Below are 13,541 nucleotides of genomic sequence, written 5' to 3'. Positions count from 1 at the left end.
GGCCCAGTTGCTAGGGAGGGTAGAGTCACATGGGGTAAACTCATAATGTGGGGCGTTCTCGGTGCGGCGCGTGGTGAGTTGAGCATGGTTGCCACGGTGGATGGTGTGAAGCCTGATGTCTGCGTGGCAACGCGCTCAACAAGCCACGTGATAAGATGTGTGGGTTGACGGTCTCAGACGCGGAGGCAACTGAGATTCATCCTCCGCCACCCGGACTGAGGCAAAATGCATTGAGATTGGGCATTCCAAATTGGGAGAAGAAGGGGAAAAATCCAAAAAGAAAAACAAGAAGAATCATAAGCTTTTCCTGAAATCCCACACTCTTTCTTTCTGCTGGTATATGCCTTAACTGCAAGAAAAAAAAGCATCTTTCTCCACTGACTGCCATTCAAAATATTCTTTTAAATAACATGTAAAATGCAAATATTTTATTATATTATATTAGCTTTGTTTTTTGTTTTTTGTTTTGTTTTGTTTTGTTTTTTGTTATGTTATGTTATGTTATGTTATGTTATATGTTATGTTATATGTTATGTTATGATATTTTATGTTATGTTATGTTATATGTTATGTTATGTTATGTTATGTTATGTTATGTTATGTTTTGTTATGTTATGATATCTGTTATGTTTTGTTATGTTATGTTATATGTTATGTTATGTTATATGTTATGTTATATGTTATGTTATTATGTTATGATATTTTATGTTATGTTATGTTTTGTTGTTATGTTATGTTATGTTATGTTCTGTTTTGTTTTGTTTTTTGTTATGTTATGTTATGTTATGATATTTTATGTTATGTTATGTTATGTTATATGTTATGTTATGTTATGTTATGTTTTGTTATGTTATGATATCTGTTATGTTTTGTTATGTTATGTTATATGTTATGTTATGTTATATGTTATGTTATATGTTATGTTATTATGTTATGATATTTTATGTTATGTTATGTTATGTTATGTTATATGTTATATGTTGTTATCTGTTATGTTATGTTATATGTTATGTTTTATATGTTATATGTTGTATGTTATGTTATGTTATGTTATATGTTATGTTATATGTTATGTTTTGTTATGTTATATGTTATATGTTATGTTATGTTATGTTATGTTATGTTTTGTTTTGTTATGTTATGTTATATGTTATAACATAACATAACATATATGTTGTATGTTGTTGTATGTTATGTTTTGTTATGTTATGTTATGCTGTGTTATATTATATGTTATATGTTATGTTATGTTTTTTATGTTATGTTATGTTATGTTACAAAACCAAGTAAGGCCTAATTATTACACAAAAATCTTAAAAGCAGTGCACAAATTCACAGTTTTAATAGCTTTCCTGTTAGTACTGATCATGAAATTATCTACATAGTTTCCAACCTACTGTATGTATGTGACATTTAACTAATATAATAAGATTAAAGAGATATGCTCATTTTCAATATTCTTCTTATAATTAAAAAAAAAAATCATAACTCAAATTAAAACTGCAAAATAATTGGTCAATAATAAATCTAGAGTGGAATGAGGCTATAATTAGATAAGTTCAATATAGTCACTAGCAGGAAACTTTTGAAACTTTTTCCCTCACTAGTCAGTTTGGCAACTGCATATTTAAGTTACCAGACATTCGAACCTCTACTTGAATATTTCTAACAAAAATATACAAAATAAACTCCATTATTAAATTCACAGCATATTTTAGTTATATGTAGTTATTTCAGTATGCTTTTAAATATTACAAACCTTGTGTAAACGATGTATTAAATGACAATATATATATATATATTTTTTTTTTTTTTTTTTTTTTATTTATTTATTTTTTTTTAAATACACAATACTATAGCTAATGTGCTTCATTGGAACTCATTGGAGTTTATGTTAAATTATTTAAATTAGCTTACTTTTGAAACATGTCAGCAACATTACCAAATCCATTAAATTAAATAAATAAATTGCCAAATGAAAAAAAAAAAAAAAATCTTACAAAAAAACTAAAACATTATATTAAATTTAATTTAATTAATTACCAAATGAAAAACAAAATCTTACCAAAAAAACAAAAAAACAAACAAACAAAAAAAACATATTAAATTAAATTAAATTAATAAATTACCAAAGAAAGAAAATATTATTAGGCCCATGTATTATTGCCTTTTATGTTATTGCCCTTTCTTTCTTTAATCTATAAATCAACCTAGCCCTATAAATCTTTGAACAAATGAAATGTTGGTTGAATGACATTTTCATAATGTTTTTATTAAGACTAGTTTTTATTAAGACTTTCAAAACTATATGTCCAAAGCTGGTATCACTTTCTGAAATACTAGCTTTTAAATATTTTAAATCTACCCCTCTCCACAATGGTTCACTTTTGCTGAGCTTCTTCATTTGCACATGTAAACTGCGTAAATTACGGACTAAAATGAATTTTATATGGCAATCAATTAAAGTCAAACTACGCAATATTAACAAACTGATAAGTTCAGTCAGTGTTTTAGGTGGTTAAAAGTTCCATTCTTTTTAATGCGGGACTTAATACAGATTGTTCCAAATATTTAATAGGCGAGAGAGAGATGTATTTCTGACCTTTAGATTTTCATTCCACATGTGAACGGATATTATCATGCTGTCTGGAAACATATTTTAAGATTCCACAACAAATCATCACATTTTCATCACAGTTCATCAAGTTCCCTCTTTCTTTCATGCCAATAGTGTTAAACACCGCCTGAGACATGGTGAATTCTTGCTGCATTATGGGTCGTTAACAGGTGTGCTCGTGATAGAGCATTAGTGGAGTGCTCTTGGAGCGAGTGAAATAAATGACAAAAAGCCTGACTTGCTCCAGGCAAAATCACGCCGCTCTGCTTCCACTCCGCCCCACTCACATAATCTGACTGAAACAACGTTTTGTATCATTTTGCCTTGAACGCTGAGTTTTGCTCTCGATTTCATGTTGTTATGTGTACTTTGATTGTCTGTCACAGTGCCTGGCAGCCCACCTTACGATCTGACCTATGAGAGCATCAAATCCAGCGAGGTGAATGTGTCATGGTCTCCCCCGCTTCTCGCAAACGGTATCATCCTGTTCTACAACGTGGAGTACTGGAACGCCACTCACTCTCTGAACCAAACCACACATGCACCTTTCGCTGTCCTGTCCAACCTGCGAAAGTACGCACGCTACCGCGTAAGTGTGCAGGCTGCCACCAGGGTCGGCACGGGCAATCACACGAGTGAGATCTTAAACATCACAACACTAGAAGATGGTGAGTGTGTTTGTGCTTGGGTTAGTTTTTAAAGAACAAACCTAACTCACCGTCAAGTTATTCCAAACCTATATGACTTTTTTTCTTCCCTGGAACACAAAAGGAAATGTTTGGCAGAATGACTGCCTCAGTCACTATTTACAGTCAGTGGGTAAATTATGCAATGAAAGTAAATGGTGACTGAGTATAACATTCTGCCTAACATCTCCTTTTATGTCCCACAGAAGAAAGTTTTTTTGGGGTTAGATAATTTCAACCTATTTTCCTTTTTAGTGTTGGTTATCCATGGGGAATTTTCTGGAATCTGAGGGAACTTTTCTCTCTTTTGTTTTACAGTTTTTCTGTGGTCTGCTCACAGGAATTGCACATGTTTTATGTTATAACTGTTTTAATTTCTCCAACAGGACCATTTCTGAAAGTTTGGGATTAATGTTTTGTCTTTAGAACCAGTTTAATCTTTCTACAGTGTGTGTGTGTGTTATTTTTTGAGTTGCTTCAAGTTTGTTGGTAGGTTAATCTGTTATCAGCTGTCAGGATGGACTGATCTGGATTCCGGACATGGCGGGGGACATTAGCCCACACTTACTAACCCAAACCACCTTCGTGTTTAAGAATAATCAAATCCTTTTCCACAGTGATATGTAGGTCACTCGATTTGGGTCTGGTAACCTATAGTGGCTGTTTTTCCTAAATGACAGTACCCAGTTCCCCTCCAAAATTCCTAGCCGCCAGGAGATTGTCTGACACTGAGGTAGAGCTGTCCTGGAAAGCTCCCGACGAGGCCAACTCTGAGATTTTATACTACATAGTGAGAGTGTGGTAAGTTAAGATGATTTCAATTCAGTTTTTACCAAAGACAGGACTGCAGTCGTACTAGATTGTAACTTGTGTGTGTGTTTATTAGGAATATGAGCTCTGAGTTTGTCGAGAATGTGACAGAAAGTTCAGTGGTGGTGAGTGTGGACGGGCCGGGTCAGTATAGTGCCTCAGTTAGCAGCTGGACTCGACTCGGAGATGGAGGGCTACTGATTTACAACACGTTTAGTACCGTAGAATCGGGTGAGCACACACAACTGGGTTTTGTTCCAAAACCTAGTGATCCGCCTCCCTAGGCTTCATTTTTAGGCATCATTGGTGCGCTTCCGCCACTTAGATTATTCCATGCAGTACGCAATCTAATTTTACTGCCTTAGAAGATAGCTTGTTTTGACCAAATCTAAGGCAGCATTGCAGGTATCCTTCACAAATAACACAATCCCAGATGAGCTCAGTGGAAAAATCTTCATACTTGGGGTAAATGTCTAGTAATAATATATTTTGTTCAGCAGAGAAAAGTGTTAATGGAATTAGTTCTAATTTGAAATGAACTAATTAACCCTTGAAGCTCTGAAGGCGTTTTTTAAAGATTTCCTTTTTTTCAGTGGCATACCCAAAATTAAAGGCTTATAGCTCAACAATAAATAAATAAATAAAAATTAAAAAAACAAGGAGGGTCAAGTGTTTAGTATCATTGTAAATAAAACTTTTCAAATGTGTTAATTATATATATTATGAGACACAGCCTAAGAAATTAAATGTACTTTTTTTCTTATTTTTCTTATTTGACATTCTATATCTCTGTGTAAATAAGGTGGCTCCAAAAAAAACTGCTTTTGTTTTGTTCCCACTCATGTCAACTGTATCTGAGAAAATGTTGTGTTGATATGACAAAGCAATCAAAAGTTATAGCATTACAAATATAATTTATCATAGTGTCCAAAAACATCTTATATGAATCAATTTTTCATAGAAACTCATTACAATTCCTAAAGGTGTGCATAGCATGCAGACATGATTTTAGTTATGAGATTTCACAGAATGAATGCCTTCTGACTCAATGAATCTGCATCATTGGGTTTGTGTAATTGACATGGCGCCATCTCCTGGTGGTCATATGTAACATTGTGCTTCGTGTGGATTATCTAAAGATTTATGCATCCGATTCTACTTTGAGAGCTTTCCAACAACATATGACACATGGCTATTTGATTAGTTGGATGTTTTTGCTGATTGCAATAATATGTAAGGTGCAATTTTTTAAATAAATTATCAAAACGGAGTACTTCTGATTTGTCTGCAAATTTCACAGCACTTATTTAGTTTTGGTCATTGTAAAGTAGAGCTTCTAAGCTTTCAAACAATACTTATTTTGTGTTGATTAACACTGTAGTTATTAGTATTTTGACAATTGTTTTTTCTCGTGGGCCCATCAGAGCTGAAAGGGTTAACCCAATATTTGTGTCTGTTTTTGTGCATATTAGAGCGTTGAGTCATGATCTTAGCAACATGCAAACATGTCTGTTGAAATGAACAGTGAGCGCTAGTCGAATCTTGTACGCTTCACTTGAGGAGCATTATTTGTGTGGCATGCTTGAGTGACAATTAACAGAGTAAATGCCCAAGAAGACTGATAAATCACTTATTTATGAGGTGTCATAACAGTTTCAGTAGACAGCGAGCAGCTCACAAGGTTTTGGTATGCCACCACATTGTCATGAAATGTCTTTACCCTGACATTCACATGGATGATAAATCTCTCGCATGTGTGTGTTTGATATGTGGTTATTCTCATTTTGCAGCACCCTCTGACCCTCCACAGAATGTGTCATATAGGCTCCTCACACCCACAACAGTGAGTCTCAGCTGGGGTCCTCCGACCGAACCTAATGGCATCATCCAGTACTACACCATCTATTACACAGACAATTATACTGAGTTTACACAGGTATATACACATACAAGCAAATGTGTATTTGGGTGGTGGACAAATAATGTCAACCTCAAGATTTTAGAGTAAATTCATATATTCTGTAGGTCTAAATGTTCATGGGAAACGTATTCCACTTGTATGTACTATACTATAAAAATTAATTTGTCACATCACAAGACTATTAAAATATCTCTTAACAACTCTTAAAACATTATTCTATGATACTAAAACTCTTAAAATATAATGTAAAATTTCTTAAAAATATAAATGAAAGATTTTATTATTAAAAAATATTTCTAGAGGCCCCAGGTTGTAATGGTTGCTATGCCTATGGCATTATTATTTCTATGAAAAGTTATTTTTAATTATTGAAAAAGTAAATTTCAGCAATATCATGTCAAGATTTCAAATACACAAATGGAATGACATACCTGTACATTTATAAAATTACCAGGGAATTGAATAAAAAAATCATGGATAAAAATTGACCGTGACGGAAACTTTGCAAATTTATTTGTGGCATAATCTCTGACTGGGTGATTGGGATTGAAATGGCAATTGTTAATGAAAATATATACATATAGTACCGGTCAAAAGTTTTGAAACACTTACTCATTCTTTATTATAATTTTCTTTCACATTTTAGAATAATAGTAAAGTTATTAAAACTATGGTATAACATAAATGGAACTATGGGAATTATGTTGTGACTAAAAATCCAAATTAAATCAAAACTGTGTTATATTGGAGCATCTTCAAAGTAGTCACCCTTTGCCTAGAATTTACAGACATGTACTCTTGACATTTTCTCAACCAACTTCTTGAGGTATCACCCTGAGATGCTTTTTAAACAGTATTGAAGGAGTTCCCATCTATGTTGGGCACTTATTGGCTGCTTTTCTTTATTATTTGGTCCAAGTCATCAATTTCAAAAACTTTTTTTTTTATTACATTTGAGATTTATAATGAAATAAATTAATATGGTGGCACAATTATATTTTTGTCTACAAAACTCATTTCAAACATTTAAGCATACGCCTTCAGATCAAAAGATTTTTAAGATCATGAGAAACATTTCAGTCAAGTGTTTCAAAACTTTTGACCGGTAGTGTGTGTGTATATATATATATATTATAAGAAAAGAACAATAAATGCAATAAAACTTCATTAAAATGTAACAAGAATTTAAAAAAATGACGTGCAATGACATTAAATCAACTATTTTGACAGCTTAACATTACCTAAAATAATATAAGGGGGTACATCAATTAAATAATTTAGGTCATAGGGGTTCAGCTAATAAAGAATCTTGGGAACCCCTCATATAGTATAATAGTTAGCAACTCTAAAATTCCATGCAGTCTCTCAATTAATATGATATCATAAAATATGCATGTAAAAAAAAAATATACACATTTTTTAAAGTAGTTTTAGTAAAGCATGTCACATTGCTGTCACTGTTTGACATTTCATGTGAATTTGCATCTTTCTGGGGGTTTTCCTAACCCCTAACCAAAATACATAACTATTGTGATGTTGATAGATGTGAATTCCAAGAATATTTACTACATTTATGATTTTTTGTTTGTCATGGGGATGTTCAAGACACATTTGCCAGATTTTACTATGCTTGTGAAGACTTCCTCAGAAATCACTAACGAATAGGATCACAAAAGTAGGTTGGGGGGGGGGGGGGGGCACACCCAAATAGTAGCACCTAATAAACAAGCAAAAAAAATAAAAAATTCTAGAGCAAATAGTTTCCTAAAAATGTATGTCCACATACTGTATGTGGACAGTGACACTAAGTTGTGAAATTTTAAATAAAACCACGTTACAGACATTACATCAGAAATTAGCATAATTAATTTTGATTCAAAGTAATGTCCAGCATCATCCAATCACTGCCAATCATGTTAAAATAAAATTATACATGATAAATCCTGAATCTATCTATACTGATTATTGTCCCATGTCTACCAAACATGTTGAGTGATCCAAACATCATCTGCAGCCTGAAACTGAACTTTTGGTCGGATTTTAGGATTGAATGCACTTAGCTGCATAGAAAGCTATAGGATACTCCCTTGCTCCCTATTTAGTGAATGACTTAACCTCCAGTGTGCTGTCTGTCTGCACTGGTCTCAGAACAGATCGAAATGCACCTTATTTTCATTCTAACTCCATTTAACGCCTCTGAAAGCAACATTTTATAGCTTTTCGATGAACCCATTGATTCTCAGTGTGATAATGCACAGTGAATATAGGAATGCATTTACTAATGTTAATGAATAGAACTGTATTGTACAGTGAAATGATGAAAAATGACCCATAGATGTATTCAAAATAACTAAAATGTTTTTTCAACTTTTGAGGGAATAATGTCCCAAAATCCACGTATGTGGACATGGCGTTTATCAGCACACTGACATGCAAAAAAATGAATGGATTTTTTAAAGCGGCATATCAAACAAAACTACAGACGCTGCTATTTACACCCAAACAGGTTTCAATGAAAAAACGTAGCGTTGCGTATAGCGAAACCAAAATACAACATCCATGCATGCAGACGCGGGGTCACACAAGGTTAGCATTGTTATTTGTAAATGTAAATAAAATCATCCAGTGCCATTTATATCATATAGGTATGATCTGATACCATTACTATACCATTGCACCATCACAGTACTTATTTTGTAAGGTAAACATGCTCACATGCCTTTCTTTCCTGACCAGATGGTTCCTGGTTCAGATCATTGGTGGTTGCTGTCTGATCTGATAGCAGGACAGGAGTACAGTGTGTGGATGAGCTCCAGTACTTCTGTTGATGATGGGGGAGTGTACAGCTCTCCTCTAAACTTCACTACTCTAGAGGCCGGTCAGTCTCATCACACACTCGGGGGAGAACCTCAGCTCTGCACCACTTTTCCAACTGATTTCACTCCAAAAAATCACACTGAAGCTCGCTCTCATACACACACACACACACACACACACACACAGCAGTGATTCAGCACATCATGTGAAAGGAGAGAACTTCCTCCAGGCTGCAAACTGAGATTGTTGAGTCTTCACCATGAGACTGAGTGTGTCTGATCTCCAAACTTTTGATTTGTCAGTCTCCAGACAATGCCAGCTTGCATTTCCTCTCACAGGATTGGTTGAAAAATAGAGAATAGTCTTCACCGCTAGCATTGTTTATTTGATTTCCTGGGTACATTGTTACATATTTGCTCTTGAGAATGTTGTAACTGTGTTAGTCTAATTAAAGAAACTTACTTTAGGGTGTTAAAGCCGAAGTGTTAAACCTAATTTCCCAACGAAACATGGCGATTTTCAAACAGTATAAGCTACATTCAGTTATTTTTGCAGTATAAAAAGTCTCTATTCTGATTCTTTATTTATAGTGCATGCTGGCAATTTATGTCAACATATTATAAGCATTCATTATTATTGTCATGAACACATTGTTTTGGAGTGCGTTTAGTTTTACAGTTTACTGTGAATTGCAGCAGTTTCATAACACCGGTGCCATCAGAGCAATGGATGAATGAACGAGAGAGCAATGCGTTGAGATGGACAATCTTCAAGTGTAGCTTGACTAAAGACAAGCAGCTTAAAGGGACAGTTCGCCCAAAAATGATAATTCTCTCATAATTTATTCACCCTCATGCCATTCCAGATGTGTATGACTTTCTGTTTTCTGATGAACACAAACAAAGATTTTTAGAGGAATATTTCAGCTCTGTAGGTCCATACAATGCAAGTAAATGGTGGCCAGAACTTTGAAGCTCCAAAAAGCACATCAAGGCAGCATAAAAGTAATACATACTAGTTCAGTGGTTTAATATATGTCTTCTCAAGCTATGAAATCGCTGAGAAACAGGTCAATATTTCAATCCTTTTTTTTTACTATAAATCTCTACTTTCACTTTCAGAATGTGAAAGTGAAAGTATAGATTTAGAGCAAAAAAAGGACTTAAATATTGATCTGTTTCTCACCCACATCTATTATATCACTTCTGAAGACATGGATTAAACCACTGGAGTCTTATGGATTACTTTTATGCTGCCTTTATGTGCTTTCTGGAGCTTCAAAGTTCTGGCCACCATTCACTTGCTTTGTATGGACCTACAGAGCTGAAATATTCTTCTATAACTCTTTGTTTGTGTTCAGCAGAAGAAAGAAAGTCATTAAGGTGAGTAAATGAGAGAATTTTCATTTTTGGGAGAACTATCCCTTTAACTCAGCATGCACGGACTAACTTTTATTGCTTTATTTTTTAACTTTAAATGCACCAAAACTGCATCTTGTTTCATCTTTGCAAAATAATAAAAGTACTGTTCTTTCCTTTCTTGTCAGAGAATGTTCTCTCTTTCTTTGAAAGTGTTTAATGCATAGACACGTACTGTAGATCTCGCATCCAACATGAATTTGGAAATAAATAAATATTGTCACTTGCTTTAACACCATAGAACTTCATAAGTTTCTGCATATCCAACACACAGGGCAGCAACTGAATGATCCAGTGACTTTATTACTATAAAACGTATTAACATATTATTCTAATGTCCATCCTGTGCTTGTGTGACCATTTATAACACCACACCACTTCATTCTGTTTGTCTCTTTCAAGTTATTTACCTTGCGGCTAATGACGACAGAACATTTCACACTCACAGGACATCTGACCGCTTGCTTACTTTCGCATTGGTTTTTGTGTGATTTTGGCAAAAATGGTGCAGAGTTGACCTTCTGAGATAATTGAAGGTTTTCTCCCTTGGTGTCTGAGATTTTGAAAGTGTTTCATACAGTATGAATAAATGATGATGTTATAGTTTGTTTCATTCTTTGTGAGGTTTTCAGTTATTGGAGAGCAACCCAGCTTCCCAAATCAATATCCTGGACACAGAACATGCTTCAAGAAGGATTTCCCTGCTAACACAACCTTTCTGTCTTTCTCTGCATCTCTCTCATTTTCAGTGTCTGTGATCTTATGCCTTGATTCTGGATTTGCAGATGCTGTGTCGGGGTTTATTTACCATTTTATAATTTCCATATGTGTGTACCTTCAATGCTGAATAACGTCTGTTTGTGTGATGTTTGTGTGCATATTAATAATAATGAGCCATCGGTGGATAAAATGTATGTTTACATTTCATTATGGCAATGTTGACTGATTGACTTTGATGTTGCAGTGTGCCATTTTGTTATCGTTTAAACCATTTATTGAATTAAAAGAATAATACTTTTATCTTAATCGAATAATGAATTTCAGAAATGCCCAGGCCATATTTCAGCCAAAATTAAAAGAGGCAAAAATAAGAAATTATATTTTGCATAAATAAAATGAAATTATTTAGATTTTTTTTTATTATTATTGTGACAATATTTTCAATACATTTCTGTGAAAAAATCATATTCTTATTGCTGTAATACGGTATTGAAAATCATCCTGTCTGGATGCAAATTATTATTATTATTATTTATTTTTATTTTTTAATTTAAAATCAGAATAAATTAAATTCATAATTTTAATACTATAATATTGTACTACAAGTACCATGCAAATAAAAAAAAATAGTACCATTTTACATTAAGGTCTAATTCGTTAACATTACAAAATGCATTAGGTATCATGCATTAACAATATACAATATTTTATTACAGCATTTATTAATCTTTATTAAGCATTTTAATTGTTAGTTCATGTTAGTTTATAATTAGAGGTCGACCAACTACTGATTTTGCCGATACCGATAACTTAGGTGGTGGGAAAGGCCGTTAACCGATTAATCGGCCGATAGTTTTTATAATATTTATAGACTGTTAAAAAAAATGTCTTAGTCTTTTTTTACTGTGATGGGCACAGACACAGACGCTACAAGAGTCCAAAATGAACAAAATCGCAGATGCAGTTTATTGTGCAACCAAAGTTCCAATAATAACCAGAAAAAATTAAGATATGGTCCTGGGTAGCTCAGCGAGTATTGACGCTGACTACCACCCCTGGAGTTGCGAGTTCGAATCCAGGGTGTGCTGAGTGACTCAAGCCAGGTCTCCTAAGCAACCAAATTGGCCTGGTTGCTAGGGAGGGTAGCATCACATGGGGTAACCTCCTCGTGGTCGTGATTAGTGGTTCTCGCTCTCAGTGGGGCGTGTGGTAAGTTGTGCGTGGATCGCGGAGAGTAGCATGAGCCTCCACATGCTGTGAGTCTCCGCGGTGTAATGCACAACGAGCCACATGATAAGATGCGCGGATTGACTATCTCAGAAGCGGAGGCAACTAAGACTTGTCCTCCGCCACCTGGATTGAGGTGAGGAACCACGCCACCACGAGGACCTAGTAAGTAGTGGGAAATGGGCACTCCAAAATAAAAAAGATATGGTGCATAATGTGGGACTTTTAACAATAAACAAGCCCAAAACACACAAGGGATTTTATAGCCTATATATTCACCAGATAAGGTTAAATGAGGAATAAGGTTAATTATTATTCACAAGATGATAAGTTGAGCGATGGAGACATGATGTACGTATGTGTGAGATAACCGACAGTTCTTTTTTGCACCAATTAATCGGTAAACCTCTATTTATAGTGCATTAACTAATGTTAATGATTACAACATTACTGTAAAGTGTTACCCAAAAAACATGTGTTTAATTATTCCTTCACATTACAGAAATTAGAATTTCTGGTAAAATGTGCTTAGTTATCATGGAAATAGGCATCAGGGTTTTTTTATGCAGAATGTCATTTATTGTTATCTTCTTTTGCTTTTTGGATGAAATGTGTCATGAGATTCACTCTAATATCATGCCAAAGCAGAGAGACACATGTTATATCACAGAGACAATTTGTTACAATTTAATTTGGGGAACAAAGACCTTATTCCATAACTTAGTTGTGCATTACCATCATAGCACCTGTTATTCAGACTTTCAATGGTTTGTTCCCCATTCTAAAGTGTAACTGTTGGCGATTCTTCAAATATATTAATCTTATCTCTCTTACACCTTCCCCCAACTACAGTACCAAGTGGTCCGGTCCACAACCTCACAGCTACGATCTACAGCTCTACGGCAGTCGTGATTAGCTGGGATCCTCCTCTGGAGCCCAACGGCAGAGTTTTCTACCAGCTGAGCTTGCAAGAGGCGGGCACGACCCATCCGTCCATCAACCGCACGGTCAACATCACCATCTCCAAGACAACCACAGACAACATATACCTCTTCACCAAGCTCAGGAAGTATTTTCCCTACATCATTAAAGTGACCCCAGCAACTGGCGCAGGATCAGCAGTAAACCACACAGCAATGCTTTACCTGCGAACTGATGAAGACGGTATGCATCACTTCCTTTATACACATGCACATGTAGACTAAAGCAGTGGTTCTTAACTGGTGGGCCGCAAGTCTAAAATCTGGGTTCTAAAGCAAAACCAGTAGAGAACCACTGCATTAAAACATGATGGTTCAGTGGCGCCTGCAGCTGTACGGCCGTAC

At 34.7% G+C, this 13,541-nt stretch overlaps 1 protein-coding gene across 1 annotated transcript in view; it reads left to right on the top strand.

Annotated features, from left to right (window-relative positions):
- Nucleotides 1-13,541, top strand: part of ptprq (protein tyrosine phosphatase receptor type Q) — a 92,495-nt gene that overhangs the window by 39,276 nt on the left and 39,678 nt on the right. Inside the window, 6 exon segments of the mRNA XM_051723977.1 lie at nucleotides 3,004-3,285; nucleotides 3,984-4,104; nucleotides 4,190-4,294; nucleotides 5,902-6,049; nucleotides 8,771-8,912; nucleotides 13,069-13,380. Of these exon segments, the coding sequence (XP_051579937.1) occupies nucleotides 3,004-3,285; nucleotides 3,984-4,104; nucleotides 4,190-4,294; nucleotides 5,902-6,049; nucleotides 8,771-8,912; nucleotides 13,069-13,380 (1,110 nt within the window).

This window comes from Myxocyprinus asiaticus, chromosome 18, assembly GCF_019703515.2.
Source record: "Myxocyprinus asiaticus isolate MX2 ecotype Aquarium Trade chromosome 18, UBuf_Myxa_2, whole genome shotgun sequence".
Lineage (NCBI taxonomy): Eukaryota > Metazoa > Chordata > Actinopteri > Cypriniformes > Catostomidae > Myxocyprinus > Myxocyprinus asiaticus.
This window is presented reverse-complemented; position numbering and strand designations above follow the sequence as displayed.